Source organism: Ursus maritimus, unplaced genomic scaffold, assembly GCF_017311325.1.
Source record: "Ursus maritimus isolate PB19 unplaced genomic scaffold, ASM1731132v1 scaffold_3, whole genome shotgun sequence".
Taxonomy (NCBI): domain Eukaryota; kingdom Metazoa; phylum Chordata; class Mammalia; order Carnivora; family Ursidae; genus Ursus; species Ursus maritimus.
Genome location: NW_024425563.1, coordinates 85,287,975 through 85,307,528, shown reverse-complemented (window position 1 = coordinate 85,307,528; position 19,554 = coordinate 85,287,975). Strand labels below are relative to the sequence as shown.

Here is a 19,554-nt window from a genome sequence, read left to right as displayed (position 1 = left end):
TTTAAAGATTTTATTTATTTATTTGACAGAGCACAAGTAGGGGGGAGCGGCAGGCAGGGGGAGAAGCAGACTCACCGAGCAGGGAGCCCAATGTGGGGCTCGGTCCAAGGACCCTGGGATTGTGACCCGAGCCAAAGGCAGATGCTTAACCACTGAGCCACCCAGGTGCCCCTGGTTTGACTTTTTTGATGGTGCCCTTTGAAACACAAAAGTTCTTAATTTTGATCAAGTCCACTTTATCTTTTTTTCTTTTATTGCATATGCTTTTAGTGTTACATCTAAGAAATGTTGCCTAGCCTAGGGTAATAAAGATTTACTTGTATTTTTTTTTCCTCCCAGTTTTATAGGTTTAGCTCCTTCATTTAAGTCTTCGCTTCATTTTGAATTAATATTTATGTATGTGTGAGGTAGAGTTACAGCTTCTTTTTCTTCATACAGATGACCATTTTCCCAAGTACCATTTTTTTGGAAAGACTGTTCTTTCACCCTTTAATCGTGCTGGTGCCCTGGTGAGAATATTTGAGTTCCCTGCACGGCTTCTTCAGTGCTTCTAGTAATTCTTATTAGAAATAACTTCTTGATGGTTTTCATCAGGACTGATAAAAATATTTTTTTTTAAATCTGTTGATATATTTCATGAGTATGTATTTGGTGATACACACTGCTACCTCTGGATCTGTTAAATAGTTGAGATTTAACCAGGCTTTGTAATGCTGTGGAAGCCACCGGAAGCCGCTGTGAAGAAGGCAGCCTTCAACATGGTGTGGCCTCGTCCATACAGCTGCCCTAAGGCAAATTTACCTGTTTCTCCTGTGTGGTGAGCAGTAACAAGGATGGATGGGGTGAAAAAGAACTATGATTGGGACAGTAACATTGTTCTGAGCCTTACTATGATGAGTTGGGTGATTTAATAGCTGGTGATAATTGATGTGAGGCAGGTTACCAGGAGAAGCCTTAGAAAAAATCACAGGGCTCCTGGGTGGCTCATTCAGTTAAGTGTCTGCCTTCAGCTCAGGTCATGATCCCAGTGTCCTGGGATGGAGCCCCACATCGGGCTCCCTGCTCAATGAGTCTGCTTCTCCCTCTGCCCCTTCCCCCACTTGTTTTCTCTCTCTCTCTTTCTCTCAAATAAATAAATACAATATTTAAAAAAAAAAAGAAAAAGAAAAAGAAAAATCAGCACTTACTGGGTGACCAGGAGTGTGTCCTCTAGTGTTAGTGATCCGAAGGGTCGAGAGTAGTGCTGTCCTGGAGAAATACCATGTGATCCTCATTTGTAATTCAAAGTGTTCTAGTAGCCACATTAAAAAAAAGTAAAAAGAATCAGGTGAGTTTAATTTTAATACATTTCATTATATCCCAAATATTGTTTTAACATGTAATAAATATAAAATTATTAATAAAATATTTTACATTTTTTGTATGAAATCTTGGAAATCCAGGATGTATTTTTACACTTATCTTGATTTGCATTAGTCACATTTCAAGTACCCGCATGTGGCCAGCAGCTACTGATTAGACAACATAGTCCTAGATGCTGTGATATGATAGCCAGTTGAAGTATTACCTCAGCATTACTCAACTTCCTTTATACTTCAAGGTACCTGACTCATCCCTTTAATCTGAGAGAACTGATGGGCTTTGGGGGAGCTCTCTGCCTGCCTGTTCAATGTGGTCCTCACTGGAGGGACGGGAGGTGCCTGTTCATTGAGACCAGAGAGTCTGAGAGTTTTGTCAAGCAATGTGGGCAGCTCACCAAATGGATAAAGAATAATTAAAAGAAACACATTGTGATGCAGGTATTTGAGTCTGTGAAAGGAGAGCAAATGGGCCCATGAAAATTAGAATTTCTTTTCCCTTATCACAGACACAATCTACTTCATAGAGATGAAGCTAAATACAGAAAATACTGTGAGAGCAGTGGATCTCAAATGGGCATGACTTTGTCCCCGGGGGAGTTGTCGGGGAGTTGTCGAGGTCTGGAGTAGTTTCGATGGTCACAGCTGGGGGTGGGGGATGGGATGTTACTGACATTAGTGGCTTGAGGCCAGGGCTACTGATAACATCCTGCAGAGCACAAAACAGCCCCTGCTCCAGCGAAGTACCTGGCCCAGATGTGAGACGTGCAGAGCACAGCGGTGCCTGGCACTGGTAGAACAAGAGCCTCCAGTTCTGTTCTTTTCATTAGTTGTTCCACAGTTTCTGTAGGCAATAGAACATGTTTTCTTTTAAATATGAAGAATCTCCTCGTTTATTCCTATAAAATCTCTAAGGAAGAAATAGCTAATTTTCAAAGCATTTCTGATTGAGCATATTGATCAGCGGGGTAGATTTTGCTCACAGCCCTGACGGCTGAATGGGTCGCCTAACGTACTTCCTGCTAACCTTCCCTTCTTCGCTCTGGAGAAGCCGTGAGACGGGCGCAGCCCTCTCCTGCCTCCCCTTCCTCGGACCTCTCTTTGGTCCGGTACCGTTCTACTTGCAGGCAGAGCACATATGTTAAAAAGAGAAGGAGCATTTGCAAGGCTGCCAGAAAGATGATCCCACTTGCATAAGGTCTGTTGGATGTATTTTTGGACATATTCTGGCGGTGATGTGGGTGTTCGGTTGTGACTCTTCCCTTGCAGCGCTCCGTCATGAGCAGTGGTTAACTCAGAATATGATCACCACCACGCTCCTAAGGTCTGTCACCCCGAGGGCTGTAACTGAGTCTTCATAGATTCGAGCAAGTAGAAATCAATGCAAGTCATTTACAGCTCATAAGCATTCATTAGTTGTTCTGCCAAAGGTAGTCCTTTCTTGCCGGTGTTGGCCTTCAAGGATCCCTACCCCTTCCTCGTGACTGCTGGCGTTTCCGCTGCCTTCCACCTCTGCCCCCCTTCGTTGCTTGTGGCAGTTTGAGTTTTGGGAGCGACCACATAAATGAACTGTAGCTAACCTAGGCTAAAGGCAATACAGTAAATGCTATTCGGGGGATCTTAGATGTGGCAAGAATTTAGAGGTCCGGCTTAGAAAGGGGCAGCGATCAGGGCAGCTCTGCTGGCCCTGCCTCTCACGAGCCGCTGCAGATGAACTTGCCCCCCTGTGACCGCTGACCTGAAGGCACCAGGGCTCTCGAGTGAGCCATGGCTCTCTGTGGCCTCAGCTGTACCACGTGAGGAGAGCGGATCTCAAGCCAGCCTTCCATTGTGCAGAGAGTAGCGGTGTCTCAAGGGGTGCTTTTAGAAGGGGAACATGAATACTGGGCAGGCCAAAAACAAGAGCATTTGTCTACCCTATTAGTGCTGTGGGATTCCCCTCGCTCCCCAGACTAGAGACTCCCTGCTCACCTACTGAACTCTCTCTGGGGAACATAGAGTTAGCTTCTGCGGGTGTCTGTACCTCCCCATTTCCTACCCACACAGCTCTGGCCAGCTCAGCGAGAGCAGTGGTTGCCCATTGCTAGGGCGGCTTGTCTTAGCTGGAGGGAGAGATGTGCTTCTAGCGCCTACGTTGTGACCTTAGGTTCAAGTTTCCCCAGAAGAGCATGGTTAGAAATAGCAGTTAAATTTTATAGTAAGTGAAAGCTTGATTTTATAGAATTGCATTATGAACGCTTTACGTACTTAAGCAAATGTATTCAATATGCTCTTGAGTTTCTAGGTGCATGAAAGGTTTATATCTGTAATCTCTCAAGGTTAAAAAAATTTTTATTTTTGCATTACAGGTTTTCTTATCTTTTGTAAAAAGGGCATGCTTAATCATCATTGAGCTGTTATGTGACAATTAGAAATGACCATTTTGCAAACCTTGCAAACCTGGCATTAATGTATGGACTGTATCTGTGTTTGACTGACAGTGGGTGTTTTCTTTGTTTAATTTCCAGTTTGGGGACAGTGTTCTTGATAAGCCAGGTTGATAGATAAGTGAATTCCTTAATGAAAATAACTGTACATCAGCTGTAGCATATATTAGTCAGCTTTTAGGAACCATACATTCTTACTATTTTTATAGGATTTAATTTTAAAATAATGGAAAATAAGACCTTTTTTAAGTTCAGGGCTGCTTTCATCTGTCTTTTTATAATCTCTGTGGGATGTGTTCTAACTAATAAGGCTGTGTATCATGGGGGGCAGGGTGAATGCTCTTTCTGTTTCACTTATATTTCATAATCTTGTCAGGACTTAGGAAATACTGAATCTCTGAGTGAAAATGTGTCTGCAAAGTATAATTTTTCCTCCTGACCGGTATGTTGAAACATTACTTGAATTCAGCTAAAGTGACAAAGTGACATTAATCAACATTTCTTCTTAGTGTGTGACAAGTTTTATTTTTCTCTTGTGTTAAGAAACTCTCATGTGTGTCCATAATGCAAGACTGACTTCTGAGTAAATAGGAATTTTCCTTCCACTGTTTCAGGCCGGAGCCTCAGCAGAAAGCTCCCTTAGTTCCTCCACCGCCGCCTCCGCCGCCCCCGCCGCCTCTGCCGGACCCCACGCCCCCGGAGCCAGAGGAGGAGATCCTCGGATCTGACGATGAGGAGCAGGAGGACCCTGCCGACTACTGCAAAGGTGACGCCTTGCTGCCTCTGGGCCACAGGCGTTTGTCAGGGGAGTTGCTGATGCAGATCGCTTGGTCCTTACTAACCTCTTAGTGTCAGTATCATTTTAAAGTTCTAGGTCGTTAAATATAGAATGCTACCCAAAAATGTAAGCGATATCAGAAGGAAAAACTATAAGAGGTAGAAAATACATACATATGTACGTACATACTCTGAGTACTTCCCAGAGGATTTAAATCTAATAGAATTAAACGTAGTATTAAACAACAATTAAAGATAAAAACACGATAAACCATCTAAGGAGAGCCTAGAGACTTGAAGTTACTAGGCTCCTGAGGCGAACCAGTTTAACTGGCGTGCAAGACATTTGACTTTAAGTTTTCAGGCTGCTGAGACTAACAAGGAACTAGCCCTTTCTCTGTATGGCATTGAATTACATAGTACTCATTGTCCATGGAAAGAGAGCCTGCTCATTTGTTTACAGAAACAGACTTTTTCCTGGCATTGTGCTTAACGAAAAAGACATTCTGTGGGTTCTGCCATTGTGTGACACAGTGGATTAGGTTTTTAGCTGTGATTTCACAGAATACACAGAAATTACTTAAGTGAGGGGCGCCTGGGTGGCTCAGTCGGTTAAGTGTCTGCCTTCGGCTCAGTTCATGATCCTGGGGTCCTAGGGATTGAGTCTCGCATCTGGCTCCTCGCTCAGCAGGGAGCCTGCTTCTCCCTCTGCCTGCAGCTCCCCCTGCTTGTGCCCGCGCGAGTTCTCTCTCTCTCTCTGTCTCTGGCAAATAAATAAAATCTTAAAAAAAAAAATTACTCAAGCGAAGTGTTCCTGTATTGATGCTTTCTAAAGATCAGGAACACAGAGTTAAACTCCTAAAAGGCAAGCGTGTTGTTTGATCAGTTTTCAGAACAGCGTGATGCAGACTCTATACTTGGTGTAGACTGGACTCTGAGAATGCAGGAGAAAGGGAAGTTGCTGTGTCCATTTGACTCCTCTTTTTACTTAACTTACTCATCTGTAGTTTCACTCTCTCTGGTAGAAAATTATCACAGTCTGGTAGTCTGAGCTTCTGAACATTTGATGAAACACTGATTTGCTACAGATTAAGTTAAATGTAAATCAGATTCTGTACAGAGTAATGACAGATGGCAGAAGATGGATGCCTGTACAGGCCATACAGCATTAATGAATCCCTGGCTCTGGAGTGTCTGGATGAACTTACCTAGTGATCGCAGGCCATTCGTGTATTGGTTATGATACATTGTACTCTTTAGTCACCTATTAAGAGGAAGAGAAAATTATGTTCTGCTGTAAAAGTTTAACAACTAATCTTCCACTCTAACCTGATTGTTCCATAGGTATGGGTTTCTACACATGGAATCTGTTTTCTTTAGAAAAAGGAATGTAGATCTTCAGCATTTTTATGAGGAGTGATTATGACCCCAGAGGTCTTTGCCATCTAATATGGAATATAACAGAGTCTGTGGAAAGGTGAAAAGAAGAGGTTTTATATCCTCCCTCCTACTCTGCATTTCTTGGTTCAGAAATGAAGTTGTTTGAAAAGGAGATGCGGACAGTTGTCTTTCGATTTTACTGCTGTGAGGCCAAAGCATTAGGGTGGTTCTGTAGGAACATTTCTTTTTAGCACATGGACTCCACCATGCTGGAATGAGAACCCTTGGCCTCACATCTGGCTCTTCAGTATGTGGGTCAGGAGATGTAACCAGAACTCTAATTTATCCCTTTATTATCTCGTAGATCCGCACAGCGGACACCTCAGACCGAAATACAGGGCTGTGAATGAAGGATTTCATAGTCAGGGCTGATTTTAGGTAACATTTACTGAACTCTAAACGTCTTAGAGTATTGAAGTCAGCCTCACTAAAGCATATGAGATACACGAGGTTCGTTCCCTCTCTCTCTCTCTAATTCCTGACTTTGGTAAGTCACTTGTGCTTCTAGTCAGCATTACACGTAACAGATGCTTTACTCTGTGAATTTTGTATATAGATCAGAACTCTTTGTCTAAGGTAACCGACGTAAATACATCCAGGGAGTCTGGAACTGAATGGGAATGTCTGGGACAAGAACTGTGCCCCACTCCCACCCTCCAGCCATGAATAGAGTTTAAGTTTCCAACATGTTGCTTATTCACTCCTGAGTTATTTAGTGTATTTTGCCCACAATCAGGTACATTCTTTTTTGTAAGTACAATGCAACCATCAAGATCAAGAAGTTAACATTGTAGTAGTTCTGCCATTCTTTCCTCAGACTCCATTCAGGTTTTGCCAGTTGCCAATATTGTCCTTAATATGAGACCAGTCCTTCTTAGAATCATGTTACATTTTGTTTTCTTGTGTTAAAAAACAAAATTCAACCGAGAAGATCTGGAGATCTAATTGGCTTTATTTATATTAAGCATTTCATGAATCAGACGTCTGTATCCAGCAAGTGGAGACACTCCTCGGAGTTGTGAAAAATGAGAGCTTTCTTTGGGAAAGAGAGTGAGGCTTGGAGTTACTAGCAACAGAAAGGATTATTTCATGCCAGGACATCTTCCTTTGACGGGGAGAGAGGGGCAGGATTTTTATCATGGAGATTACCTCACTTGTGCTTATCAGGAAACTTCTGGTTGACTTTTAAAAGGTCACATTCCTGGGGTAGGTTGAAACTATAATTAAGTCTTGGTTTGTCATGTTGGGGGGCAGATGACTTGTTGGGCTTGCTTTTTTCTTTGTTAACACTTCTTTCTTTAATCTGGAACAGTTCCTTAGTCTTTTCTTGTCTTTCATGACTGACATTTTTGAAGATTGTAGGCCAATTATTTTGTATAATGTTTCTTAATTTGGTAAACTGTTCTATTTTGTAGATTTTGTTTGTTTTTTTAAAGTAATCTCTATCCCCAAGGTGGGGCTCTAACTCATAACCCTGAGAATAAGAGTGGCATGTTCTCCCGACTAAGCCAGCCAGGTGTCCCCCCCCCCCCAATGTTTCTTAATTTGGAATATCAAAAAAGTGTTGTGGGGCGCCTGGGTGGCTCAGTCAGTTAGGCGTCTGTCTTTGGCTTGGGCCATGCTCCCGGGGTCCTGGGATAGAGCGGAGGGCTCCCTGCTCAGCGGGGAGCCTGCTTCTCCCTCTCCCTCTGCTGCTCTCCCTGCTTGTGTTCTATCGCTCTGTCCAGTAAATGAATAAAATTTTCAAAAAAACCCAAAAAACAAAAAAGTGTTGCTCTGTGAGAAGTGTTCTCTTAGCACCTTATTTTATCAGGTAGTGCATGGTTTTGTTTTATACCATTACAGTTGATGTCAGTCACTTTGTTCGGGGTGGTGTCTGCCAGATAATCTGTACTGTGAAGTTAGTCTTTTCCCCCTGGTAATAAATAGTCTGTTGAGAGCTACTTCTTTGAGACTATCCGTAGCCCCTTGTCAGTGAGTGTATTTCCTTCTCTCTCTCCTGTCTTTCTCTTCCTGTCTCCCACCCATTCCTTCCATCCATGTCCCTGTCTTGTCTTTCTAGCTATCTCAGATGGACTCATTCACGAATTTCCCTTTTATTCAGTGAGTTCTAATCAGTTCCTCTCCTTATTTGTTTTGATGCTTGGCTTATCCCACGTTTGGCCATTAGGAGTTCCTTCAGGTTGATTCTTTGCCCTTTCTAGATGTCCTTGTCATTCTTTGAACACTTACTTTCAAGTACAGTAAATTGTTCCAGGCTCATCTTGTATTTTCCCTACAGCCTGGAATCCAGTCTTTTCTACAAGGATCCCTGGTTCCTTTTAGTGGGGGATAGGATTTTTAGAAAACAAGATCTGGGCATTGGATGTGATTATCATTGTTCGGGTGTCAGTGCTTGTAGATCTCTTAGCATAGGGTTAGGGATACATAGGGTTAGAGATAGACACACCTTTTATGTTTATGTATTTATGCTTATTTCTATTTTTACTTCTGCATATATTAAAATACGTGAATTTAACCAGATATCTATAATACCAGGGCATTCAGCCCAGTTTTCTCCCTTTCTGGATTTCTGGATTTCTTTCTTTCTTTCTTGGACAGTAAGAGGGTAGGCTCTCATTATCCTCATTACATTCAATTATTTGATGAATCACCGGCCGCTGTCACTGCGGTGAAGGGCATCTCTCCCCTCTGCTCTTACCTAGCCTGCGCTCAGAAAGCCTTTGCTGCCCCACCCTGTCTCACGACTGGACTGAATTTTTCGGGCAGGGGGATAGGGAGGGATGGCTTTTGCAGTTTAGGGGTGGGTTTTACTTAGTGTGGGGAGGTGTCTTGTCTGTCTTCTGTCCCTTCTGTTTTCTTTGACTCCATTTCTAGAAAACCTCTGCCCTCCCAACCACATCTTAGTATCCACAAAGTAAAATAAAACACCAACAACAAAACACACTACCTGTTTTATCTCTTCACAAAAGAAGTATTTGTTCACCTTAGGAAACAGGTACGTTGAGGGCCGAGTGAGCAGAGTCACCTGGACTCTCAGCACCCCACAAGAGCTGTGGTAAGCCTCTGGGTCTCTGCCCTCCTGGTTCCTTTTTATCTCTTAACAAGTCTTTCCCCTTTGGAAAACATAGGAAACCTCAGCTACTTGAGCACAAAGGCCACTATTTAAAGTTCTAATATTGCTTAAGCATTCTTCATTGCTCCTTTCTACTTGGCTGTGCATTCTCTTTCTTCATAGCCAGCTTGTTCCCACTCATCTTACTTTTCTTCTCCCACCAGACCCAGGAGGACTATGGACTTTTGTGTCTGAGTCCTGGGGTCAAAATCCGGCTTCCCAGTTCTGTGTCCTCAGACAAGCTCCTTTCCCTCCAGGTGTCAGCTCCTTCATCTGTGATAGAGGATCTCTCTCTCTGTGGTATAATATACAACCACATCGTACCACGTAAGATTTTATAAGGATGAAAATGTAACAGATAAACGAAGTATGTGCCATATTCCCTGGTACGTAGAAGGTGCTTAAGAAATGTGAATTTTATTTTCTTCTGTCCTGTCCTTGTTCCTTCATTCTCCTCCCAGGTTTGTTCCCACCTGTGCTTTCATGCTGGTGCCCTTCGTGCGGCCCCCGTGGGGTCTTCGCTGCCTCGCCGTGCCGGGCTTGTTGCCTTGGCCTCTGGAGGGAGAGCTGTGTCACATGGCCTCTCTCTCCCTGTCTCATTGTGATGTCACCTCTGGTCAGTTGTCTCGGGTGAGACTGGGCAGTTTGTTCAGATTCCTCCTTCCAAGCCCGGGAGATAACAAAGGTCAGGCACAGGGTGAGCCAATGAGCAGACACTTCCGTGAGGCCCTTGCTCAATGTGCACGCGGTTCGTGAGTTTGAGCATAAAGCCTCTTCGCCAGAGTAGAACCTCGTCCTGTGGGGAGATTGCAGTGCTAGGTGGGTCTTCAGAGTGTGACTCGGCACCGCCTGTCTCAGAATGTTCAGGGGTGGCTGCTGGCCGCTCCTGGGCTGGGCTGGAACTCCTGACCTGGGATCCCAGCGAGGCCGACCCGGACACCCACGTGTTTCAGAGCCTCGTCAGGCTTGGCTAAGGTATGTGCATGCCTCTAAACTCCAAAGCCAGCACAAAGAGGGGGCTTCCGTTCACTCATTCGAGGTGACTGAGGCGCTGTGGAAGGGGCGTTAACTGCTTCGAACTACCTTGTGTCTAAACGTTTTTCCAACCCTCAGCACATATTTGCCACGAGGACTGGTCAGTGGTGACAGTTGGAACCTTGTTTTGTTAGATCATCCTGCCTGCACCTCCTCCTTGGAGATCCCGGTTTGGTTGGCTCCCCTAAGTCGTTCTTCAGTAAGTTGGCACCTTGTACAGTTTCATCACCTGTATTGTTTCTGGAGACATCAATTTCAACACTTGTGGTCTGACTTGGTGAGCATGCGTCATTTCCTCAGAAAGGCCTTCTTTGAACCCTTAGTCGCATCTTCATTAGGCCCCTCCCTCTGCCCCTCACAAGAGCAGCTGCCACGACCTCCCACCCCCCAGCAGTCACCAGGGTGGGGATTACACATTTCTTTTTGTGTTCATTTGTGATCTCCTCCTCAGTCTGGAAGATTCCCTGTGGCCAAGGGCTGTGTATTCTGTCAACCCCACTGCATTTGTACTCTCCACAGTGCAATAAATATTTTTGGTTGGATGAAGGAATTGTCTCTAGTGTTTAGTTACAGCTAAGGGACAAACGACACTGATGTTTCCTGTGTGTCTCAGAAGGCATGTCAAGAGTGAGGAGGTTGACATGCCGTGAAGGGGCCACGAGTCAGAATACAGATCTTTCATTTCTTCCCTAGATCTTTTTAAAATTATCCGTAATGCTCCAGAGGTCTTACTTATTATCCTCGTTTGAGTGGCATCCAGTTTGTTTCTTTTGAAACTTAGGAATATTTTCTTCAAAACATAGGATAAACAATATAAATACTCACACACTAGAAAAATGTCTGATGACTTTTTTACACACAAATGGCCTTTCCATCTATGAACAGTTTAGACTGGCTGAACTTTAATAACTCTAAAAATTTAATGTTGGTGGTTATTCGTTCTCATTGTCCTTGTTTCTCTCGACAGTCTATGCCTTGGGACTATTATAGCTTCAGCTTTTCTCAAAATAAGAAAGCAGTACACCTTACAGAGGGTTGCCTTAGAAACCAATGTCGTACAGCTTGTATTTCATAGAAGTGTAGTCTTTAGTTTGCTTTTTTCCTTTTTTGGGGGGGGGTATAAAAAAGATCACCTTTATTCACTCGGTTATTTTCCTTAAAACCACTAATGCTGTGCACATACTTAATCTTACCATGTTTGCATATGTTTTAAAAATTATTTGGTTTAATTTGGTTTACCTGAAGCCTTAAAAAGAAACTCTGCTTACCTATGTGAGCAAAGTAAGAGAGGCTCCTGAGTTAATTACAGAAGTCCTCAGTACGGGGGCGCCTGGGTGGCACAGCGGTTAGGCGTCTGCCTTCGGCTCAGGGCGTGATCCCGGCGTTATGGGATCGAGCCCCACATCAGGCTCCTCTGCTGCGAGCCTGCTTCTTCCTCTCCCACTCCCCCTGCTTGTGTTCCCTCTCTCGCTGGCTGTCTCTATCTCTGTCAAATAAATAAATAAAATCTTTAAAAAAAAAAAAAAAAAAAGAAGTCCTCAGTACATTTCTTTCGTGGGGACTGAGGAGAGTCTGACACCCGATAGGCCTGCTGATGCCGCAGGTCGCCACTGCCGAGGGTTGTCGATCACTAAGCGTTAGTTAGCATGACGGTTCAATTCTCTGAGCCTTACGCTGTGTAGAGTGTTCTACTTCAGGGGCTATAAAGGTGAATTGGAAACCAGCCCCCACTCTCCAGGAGTTTGTGGGCGCGTGGCTTTGCTGCTAGTGTAAACAGAAGCCAGTCAGCACCAGAGCCTTCCGCCGGCCTTGCCTTCGCAGTCCATCCCTGGCACCTAGTAGAGTAATGTGTGGCTTGTTGTATAGTGACTGAGGAGACCACATCGAGAAGCTCCTTAAATAGCCTTTTTCACCTTTACTGTGTGGTTAAGAAAGAAAAGATTGGTGAGAGCTTTTAGAGGTTTGACGTATTTGGTTAGAGGTAAAAGACTTCCTAGAAAATGTAAAGGGGGCCTTACCGCTGGAGAATCATTGGACACAATTGTTACAAGACACTTTCTCTGACTAAGCCCTGGAGGCTGGGACTGGCGTTTCTGGGAAGCGCTGAGGCCCCTTGTTTTCCTCGCCCATGGCAAGCTGAACGCTGATGCGTAGATTAGGTTGAAGAGGAGTTTGGGAGCATTGTGTAGAGGACAAAGATGAGGATAAGAAATCTGTACATGAAGTAAGTTAAAACACCAGTTACTAATGTATATTGAAAACAAAACTTGAAGGAACACAGAATAGTTCGTGTGTGTATATAGATTTCTTGGGATTTTCTGCGCACGGGTCATTTATCGTATCACAAGTATCATGCAGATACTTGTTTTCCTCAGCATTCTTTATGCATTTTATTTCTCTTTCTTGCTTCCTTGTTCCCTGCCTGAGGTTGAATACAAGTGGTAAGAGTGGACATCGTTTATTGTTTCTGATCTTACAGTAAATGTGTAGATACTTTTTAGCTCTCTTTACAGGCTGTGATGGATCATAGATTTAAGTAAAGCTAAAAGTATAAAGCTTATAAAAAGAAAAAAAGTAGGAGGATATCTTCACAAACTTGCAGTAAGGGAAGACTTCTTAGTATGCAGGAAGTATTAACTACAAAATAAAAATTAATAAATTTGATTTCATCAAAATAAAAAATATTTGCAGATTAAAAGGTACTTGTAAAAATGAAAAGACCAGCCTCAGACTAGGGGAAAATATTGGTTACATGGATAGCTGACAAAGAACGTGACTGAGAGAGCAAACATAAGTTTCGTGAGGTTTTGAAGAAATATTCTTTATATTGATTAGGGTGTAAACGTTTGTCAAATATCAGGGAATTGTGTACATAAGATGTTTGACTTCCATTGTAAGTAAATTTTACCTTTATTTATTTATCTATTTATTTATTATTATTTTTGTCAGAGAGGATGAGAGAGAGAGAGCACAAGTGGGGGAGTAGCAGGCAGAGGGAGAAGCATGCCCCTCACTGAACAAGGAGCCTGATGTGGGACTTGATCCCAGAACCCTGGGATCATGACCCGAGCCGAAGGCAGATGCTTAACTGACTGAGCCACCCAGACGTCCCAATTTTACCTCAGTTTTAAAAATGGTTGCCGTACCTAGTTATATGTGGGTTTATAGGATTTCTGGTGTGTGTGTGTGTGTGTGTGTGTGTGTGTGTGTGTGTGTGTGTGTGTGTGTTACCTCTTCGTCTGAATTTTTCTTGATTTTCTGTACTAAGTGTACACTTCTTTGTAAATAGAAAAAAAGGTGTTTAAAAAAGAAAAACTTAGGAACCGTTGTAGATTTTGAACAGGGAATGGCTGTAGTTAAGAAAGATTAATTTGTAAATCTTGAATGATTAGAGAGAGAAGATACATACAATGGAGAGGTCAGAAAAGGAAGCAGCATCACGGAGGAAGCATCTCTGTGTTTGTCAAAAGACTGAATATAGAGGACAGCAATGAAAACCTTCCAGGTCTTGAACTGTGGGGCGACTGGAAGAAGAGCAGTGCATTCTGGGCATCATTTTTTTTTTTTTAAGATTTTATTTATTTATTTGACAGAGAGAGACAGCCAGCGAGAGAGGGAACACAAGCAGGGGGTGTGGGAGAGGAAGAAGCAGGCTCATAGCAGAGGAGCCTGATGTGGGGCTCGATCCCAGATCGCCGGGATCACGCCCTGAGCCAAAGGCAGACACTTAACCGCTGTGCCACCCAGGCGCCCCTGGACATCATTTTTTTTAAAAGGACTCTGTGAATTTTGAATCTGCTTGCCATTTCTTCTTTGTTTAGGATGTTATTTGGCTATTAAAGAACTCAGAGCCAAATGTGCAGCCCTCCTGTTAACAAGTGAGCAAGAATTTCCAGCATTGCATTCTGTGTCCTAACTTCACTGCAGCATTATTCTATTTTATTTTTTTTTTCTGGGCTATTTTTTCTTTGCCCCAATTTCCTTCTAATTTTGTACCTTTTATTGTGGTTTTATGAACTGCCTCAATTCCTTATTGGAAAGAAGTGGATTTGGCACTATTAACAGGAACAGGGAAATCACAGTTGGTCTGGGGAAATTTTGAGTTTGACTTTATTCATTTAGTTTAAAGAAACTGGTGTAGATAACAAAAAGACAGCTAGAAATAGGAACCTGGGGCTCAGAAGAGCAGCTAGCAAATGGTGTCGTAAAGAATTTAACACTGCCCAGGGGCGCCTGGGTGCCTCTGTTGGTTAAGTGTCCAAGTCTTGATTTAACTCCATGGAAAGAGGACTCCTGGATGCTCTGCATTTGGGACCCTTCTCGATCCTGCCCCTACATCTCTTCCCTTGATTGCCTGTAATCTGTGGCCCTTATGTTTGTAGTAAAATGTGCTCATGAGAATAGCGGCCTTTGGGGAGTTCTGTGAGTTCTTCTTACAGATGATCAGCTGTCGAAGCTGAGCTTGTGTGTGGATCTGCGCACTTGAGTTGGTGTCCGCGGTGAGGTCTTTGGGGTGCCTCAGCTCTGCAGTTCTCTGAGAAGTGGAGGTGTTCTTGTGGACCATTCCCAGACGTTACACAGGCACTACAGATTTGTTAGGAAAACAAATCCTGTCAGAGGTGTTAAGTGAATAAAGATGCAGAAGGCTGTTCACTGACAGGCCTTCGGGAGATCCAGTGGAATACAGGAGGAGAAAGAACAAGTTGAGAGGAACAGAGCAGTCAGGGAGGTCGGAGAGCAGCCAGAGATTGGGGTTCAGCTTGACATGGAGCAGATTGAGGAACTGAGCAGACAGCAGCTCTGTTAGTTTTAATCAAAAAATCCTGTATGTATTCAGTTGTGTAACTGGAATTTTCCATTTTTGGGGGTAGAAGGGTCTTAATTGCCTTGTAAATGTCCGTGGTTCCTGTCAGTCCCCGGCATCATTGGCCCTTTTTTGGGTCTGCACATCCTCAGAGGTGGGTGGCACGGCATCTGGGCCAGAGCCACCACGTGCTGTCTGCCGTGGGCTTCCTCCCTGCTCTTCGCTGCCCCGGGTGCTGACGGTACCCGCTGAAAGATTGCTTTTGGCCACGCTGCCGGGGCTGTCCCCGCTGTGCTTGGTGCCAGAGCCCAGCCCAAATGCCTCCTCTGCCTCTGCTTCGTCCAGCAGGGGTCTGCACAGCGGTGCCTGCGCCGCCTCACTCCACACCTTCCTTCTTTGGCCAAAACTGAAACACTCTGGCTCTTTGGGGCTGTCTACCAGTTCTCTCGGTGGGCCCCAAGCATGTTTGATTGTTATTTGGGACCTAAATTAGGATTTTAAAAACATTTACAAACAGAACCTAGTAATGAGACAAGTTTTAAAATAATTTTTCTCTTTTTTCAAATTTATTTTTACTAAGATATAATCGACATACAACATTTTGTAAGTGTAGATGTACATTGTGTCATTAAGGTGTTGATTTGAGGCATTGATGTATTGTACTATGATTGCCACCTTAGTGCTAGATAACACTTCTGTCATGTCCCATAATTATTTCCTTTTTGTAGTGGGAACGATTACAGTCTCGTCTCTTAGCAACTTCGAAGTTTACAATAGAGTTGCCTGTATTTTTTTATTTCTCTCTTGAGGCTATTATAAAAAAGAACTGTATTCTTAATTAAGAGTTCTTATCCAGATCCCTCTCCTTCTTAGCACTGATATTCTGGATCGTAGAATGCATTGGGTAGAATGATTTTCGTACTTATCTGTACTGGATCCTGTTTCAACGTAGAATTGAAGATTGAAATGAAGTAAAGGAGTTTTAAATTTTGTTGAAGTTTTTTTTCTTCTTTTTTCTACTTTGTATTGACTAGCAGTACTTGAAAACTTGCTGTTTTTTTTTCCCCTCATGCCGTTTTCTGTATTGATTACAATAGCTCCCTCACCCCAGTCCACTACAGTGATGTTCCAGTACCGCCCTGAATGCCTGAAGCTGCACGTAGTAGCAAAGCCCAGAGATACAGGTTTCTTCCTATACATACATGCTTGTGATGAAGTTTAAGTTATAAATAAATTAGGCACAGTGAAGAGATTAACAACAATAATAAAATAGAACAATTATAATAATATACTGTAGTAAAAGTTATGTGGTCTCTCTCTCTCTCAGAATGTCTTACTGTTCTGTACTCACCCTTCTTGTTTTTGTGGTGATGTGAGATGACAAAACGCCTCGGTGGCTCAGTCGGTTAAGCGTCTGCCTTCAGCTCCGGTCATGATCCCGGGGTCCTGGCGTCGAGCCCCGTGTCAGGCTCCCTGCTCAGTGGGAGTCTGCTTCTCCCTCTCCTTCTCCCCCTGCTTGTGCTGTCTCTGTCAAATAAATAAATAAAATCTCTTTTAAACAAATGCCTGCTAGATGAGATTAAGTGAGGGAAGTGATGTAGACATTGTGACCTCGTGTTAGGCTATTGTTGCCCTTCTGGTGATACGCCAGGAGGAGGATCACCTGCTTCCAGAATGCAGCTGACCATGCCAACTGAAACTACGGGAAACGGGGGAATACTTACATAAAACTAGCCACTCTAAAGGCTACAGTTCATTGGTTTTCAGTATATTTACGGATTGGGCAACTATTAGCACTAATTCCAGAACATTTTCATCACTCCAAAAAAGAAAAATGTTCATTAGCAGTCAGTCCTCATCCCATTTCTTCCTAGTCCTTGGCAACCACTAATCTGCTTTCTTTCTCTATGAATTTGCTTATTCTGGACATTTCATGTAAATAGAGTCCTACGGTATGTAGTCTTTTTTAGCTGGCGTACTTAGCATCTTTTTAACTTTGATCCATGTTGTAGCATGTGTTATTACCTTATACCTTTTTATACTGTAATATTCTGTGGTTGAGATATATTACATTTTGTTTGTCTATCAGTTGATTTACATTTGGTTTCTAATTTTTTTGACTATTAATATGCTACTCTGTGTGTGTGTGTGTGTGTGTATTTGTATATGAGTGTTTAAGGGGGCCTGTTTTCATTTTCTTGGGTATGCCTAGGAGTGGAATTGTTTTTGGGTCATATTGTAACTCCATGTAAAGTATCTTGAGGAATTGCCAGACTCTTTTTCTGAAGAAGCTACTCATCACTGTGTATTCCCACCAGCAGTGTATGACGTTTACAGGTTTTCCATATCCTTGCCAATACTTATTCTTTCTTAGCCATGCTGGTGGTACTGAAGTAGAATCTCATTGTGATTTTGATACTGATTTTTTAAAAAGATTTTACTTTTAAGTAATCTCTACACCCATCATGGGGCTCAAACTCATAACCCTGAGATCAAGAGTCTCAGGTTTTTCTAACTGAGCCATCCGGGTGCCCCTGATTTTTATTTTCTGAAGGACTATTGAATTTTGGAGATAGTAGTCTTGGAGAGGTTGAGGTCACATCTTTCTTGCAGAATAGGGAGGTTTTACATAGCTGTTGTGGCGAGCAGAATAGTGACTGGTTACTATTGGCAGCCTTATGCCAACTTTTAATTTCGCTTATGATTTTATGGATCAGGAATTTAGAAAGGGCAAAACTAGTATGGTTTGCCTCTGCCTCATGATGTCTGTGGCTTCAGCTGAGACATCTCAAAGGCTTGAAGTAACTCGATGGGCTGGGGACTAGAATCATCTGGAAGCTTACTTACTCATGTATCTGGCTGCTGGGACAGAGGATTGGAAGACTGGAACTGCCAACTGGAACACCTCCATGTGGCTTGGCTTCCTCACAGCATGGCAGCCTCAGAGTAGTCAGATTTCTTACCTGGTGACTCAGAGTTCCAAAAGCAGACATCCACCTTTCAAAGTGAGAGCTGTGTTGCCTTTTACAACCTAGCCTCAGAAATCACGCAGTCACTCGTGCTGCATTCTTTTGGCTAGGAGCATTTTGGAAGCCAGTCAGATCCACAAGGAAGACAAGTAGAGTGCGTTTCTTGATGATACAACTTCGGGGTTCTAGAAGAGCAAGTGGTTTGGAAGATTGTCTTGTGTCCTTTTTTGGAGAAGATGATTTGTTGGAAGAAGGTCACAAGAACTTAATGAAAGAACATTGCAGCCTTCCATGTATGTTTAGCTAGATTTATTTTTTGGCGTAATCATTTAACTACTTTTCTTAGAGCATAAATTCATTTAATACTCTTTTTGTTTGACATAGACTATAAGTCCTAAGCCTGAAGCCCACTAACTGTATCTAAGTTGCTGTGTCGAGTGCCTCATATAGGAGCATGCACAAGTTGGTACATGAGTTAGGCTTTCTCGTGATGATTAAACTAGGAAGCATTCATTGCTTTTGGATTATAAAACTAGATAGGGTTTGAGATTGAGGCTCAAAAGTAAGTTCTGTTTTCCATATATATGTTGAAGACCTTTTACTTCCTGCATTTGTAGTGCTTTGAATCTAAGAACTATGTTCTTTTCCCCATTTTTAAAATTTCTTGAGAATAATTGAGAATTTGGATTATTCACAATGTATATATTCTTCATTTTTTGTGAGATATAACATCTGCTTGGGAAGACGCCTACAGTCGTGTGGTGGAGTCCGACCTTGCTGTGCGCTTTGGTATCTCCTTGCTCTCTTATGGTCAGGAGGAGACAAAAATAACAGTGGGCCTTGACTTCTTGAAGGAGTGTAATCTTTCAGTTACGTATTGATAATCTGACTGCATATAATTATGGGCTTTGGTTTCAAATAGCCAGGGAACTGCTTTCAGCGTACTTTTGCTTGAAAAGTTTCTTAGTTACTGAAAGAAATCTCAGTATTTTTTCCTGTCTTCTGATTTCTGAATTCTGCTTTTACCCCAATAAGACTTTCTCATTCCAAAAGCAATTGTTTCCCCAGTTCATATTCTAATGTATTATATTTGAACTTATCCAGAACATAATTAAGAACCAAGAAATGAGCCCAGAATCTTTGAGTACATCTGAATAATGTCCAAGTTCTTGTACTAAAGCTCATGTTTACTAAAAGGGGAGAAAATGCCCTTTCAGAATTTCAAATAGTATCTATTTACTCTTCCTTTGCCCACAAAGCAAGTAAGGGAAGGCTAAGAACAAGACATAAGATATAAAAGCTAGAAAAATCATAAAATTCCGATAAACACTGCAGCCTTAATCTGCTTGATGTAGTAATGAAATTTTTAGGCAGAAAGACCACATGTCTTATCAGAGGAAAATCAGATTGTGATCAGACTTTTGTACATCAGCGTTGTAGACCAAAAGACAATAGCGTAATGCATCTGACATACTGAAGGAAAGAAATTCTGAGCCAAGTATTTTGTATCCAGTCACATTGACCTTCAGTTATAAAGGTCCCACGTAAATTGTTAGGTACGTGCAAGTCTTGAGGGAGTATTTTTCTCTGAGAAAGCTGTTTTAAAAAAAGAAAGAACTGTAAACAACCA

The 19,554-nt window shown here is 42.6% G+C and overlaps 1 protein-coding gene and 1 long non-coding RNA gene across 12 annotated transcripts in view; one reads left to right on the top strand and one right to left on the bottom strand.

The window, feature by feature from the left end:
• Positions 1-19,554, top strand: part of SRPK2 (SRSF protein kinase 2) — a 229,370-nt gene that overhangs the window by 149,832 nt on the left and 59,984 nt on the right. For 8 of the 11 annotated variants that reach the window (XM_040644358.1, XM_040644357.1, XM_040644356.1 and 5 more), the window contains one exon: positions 4,399-4,550. The exons of 1 other annotated variant lie outside the window; for it this stretch is intronic. In XM_040644358.1, the coding sequence (XP_040500292.1) occupies positions 4,399-4,550 (152 nt within the window). Of the gene's footprint in view, positions 1-4,398; positions 4,635-9,869; positions 10,092-19,554 lie in introns of those variants that run through there. 2 more of the 11 variants (XM_040644360.1, XM_040644359.1) reach the window with 2 other exon arrangements.
• Positions 2,047-16,411, bottom strand: LOC103674646. The gene is made up of 3 exons (XR_571692.2): positions 16,307-16,411; positions 5,770-5,825; positions 2,047-2,202 (listed from the first exon to the last, which is right to left on the bottom strand). It is a non-coding gene; the product is annotated as an uncharacterized LOC103674646 (long non-coding RNA).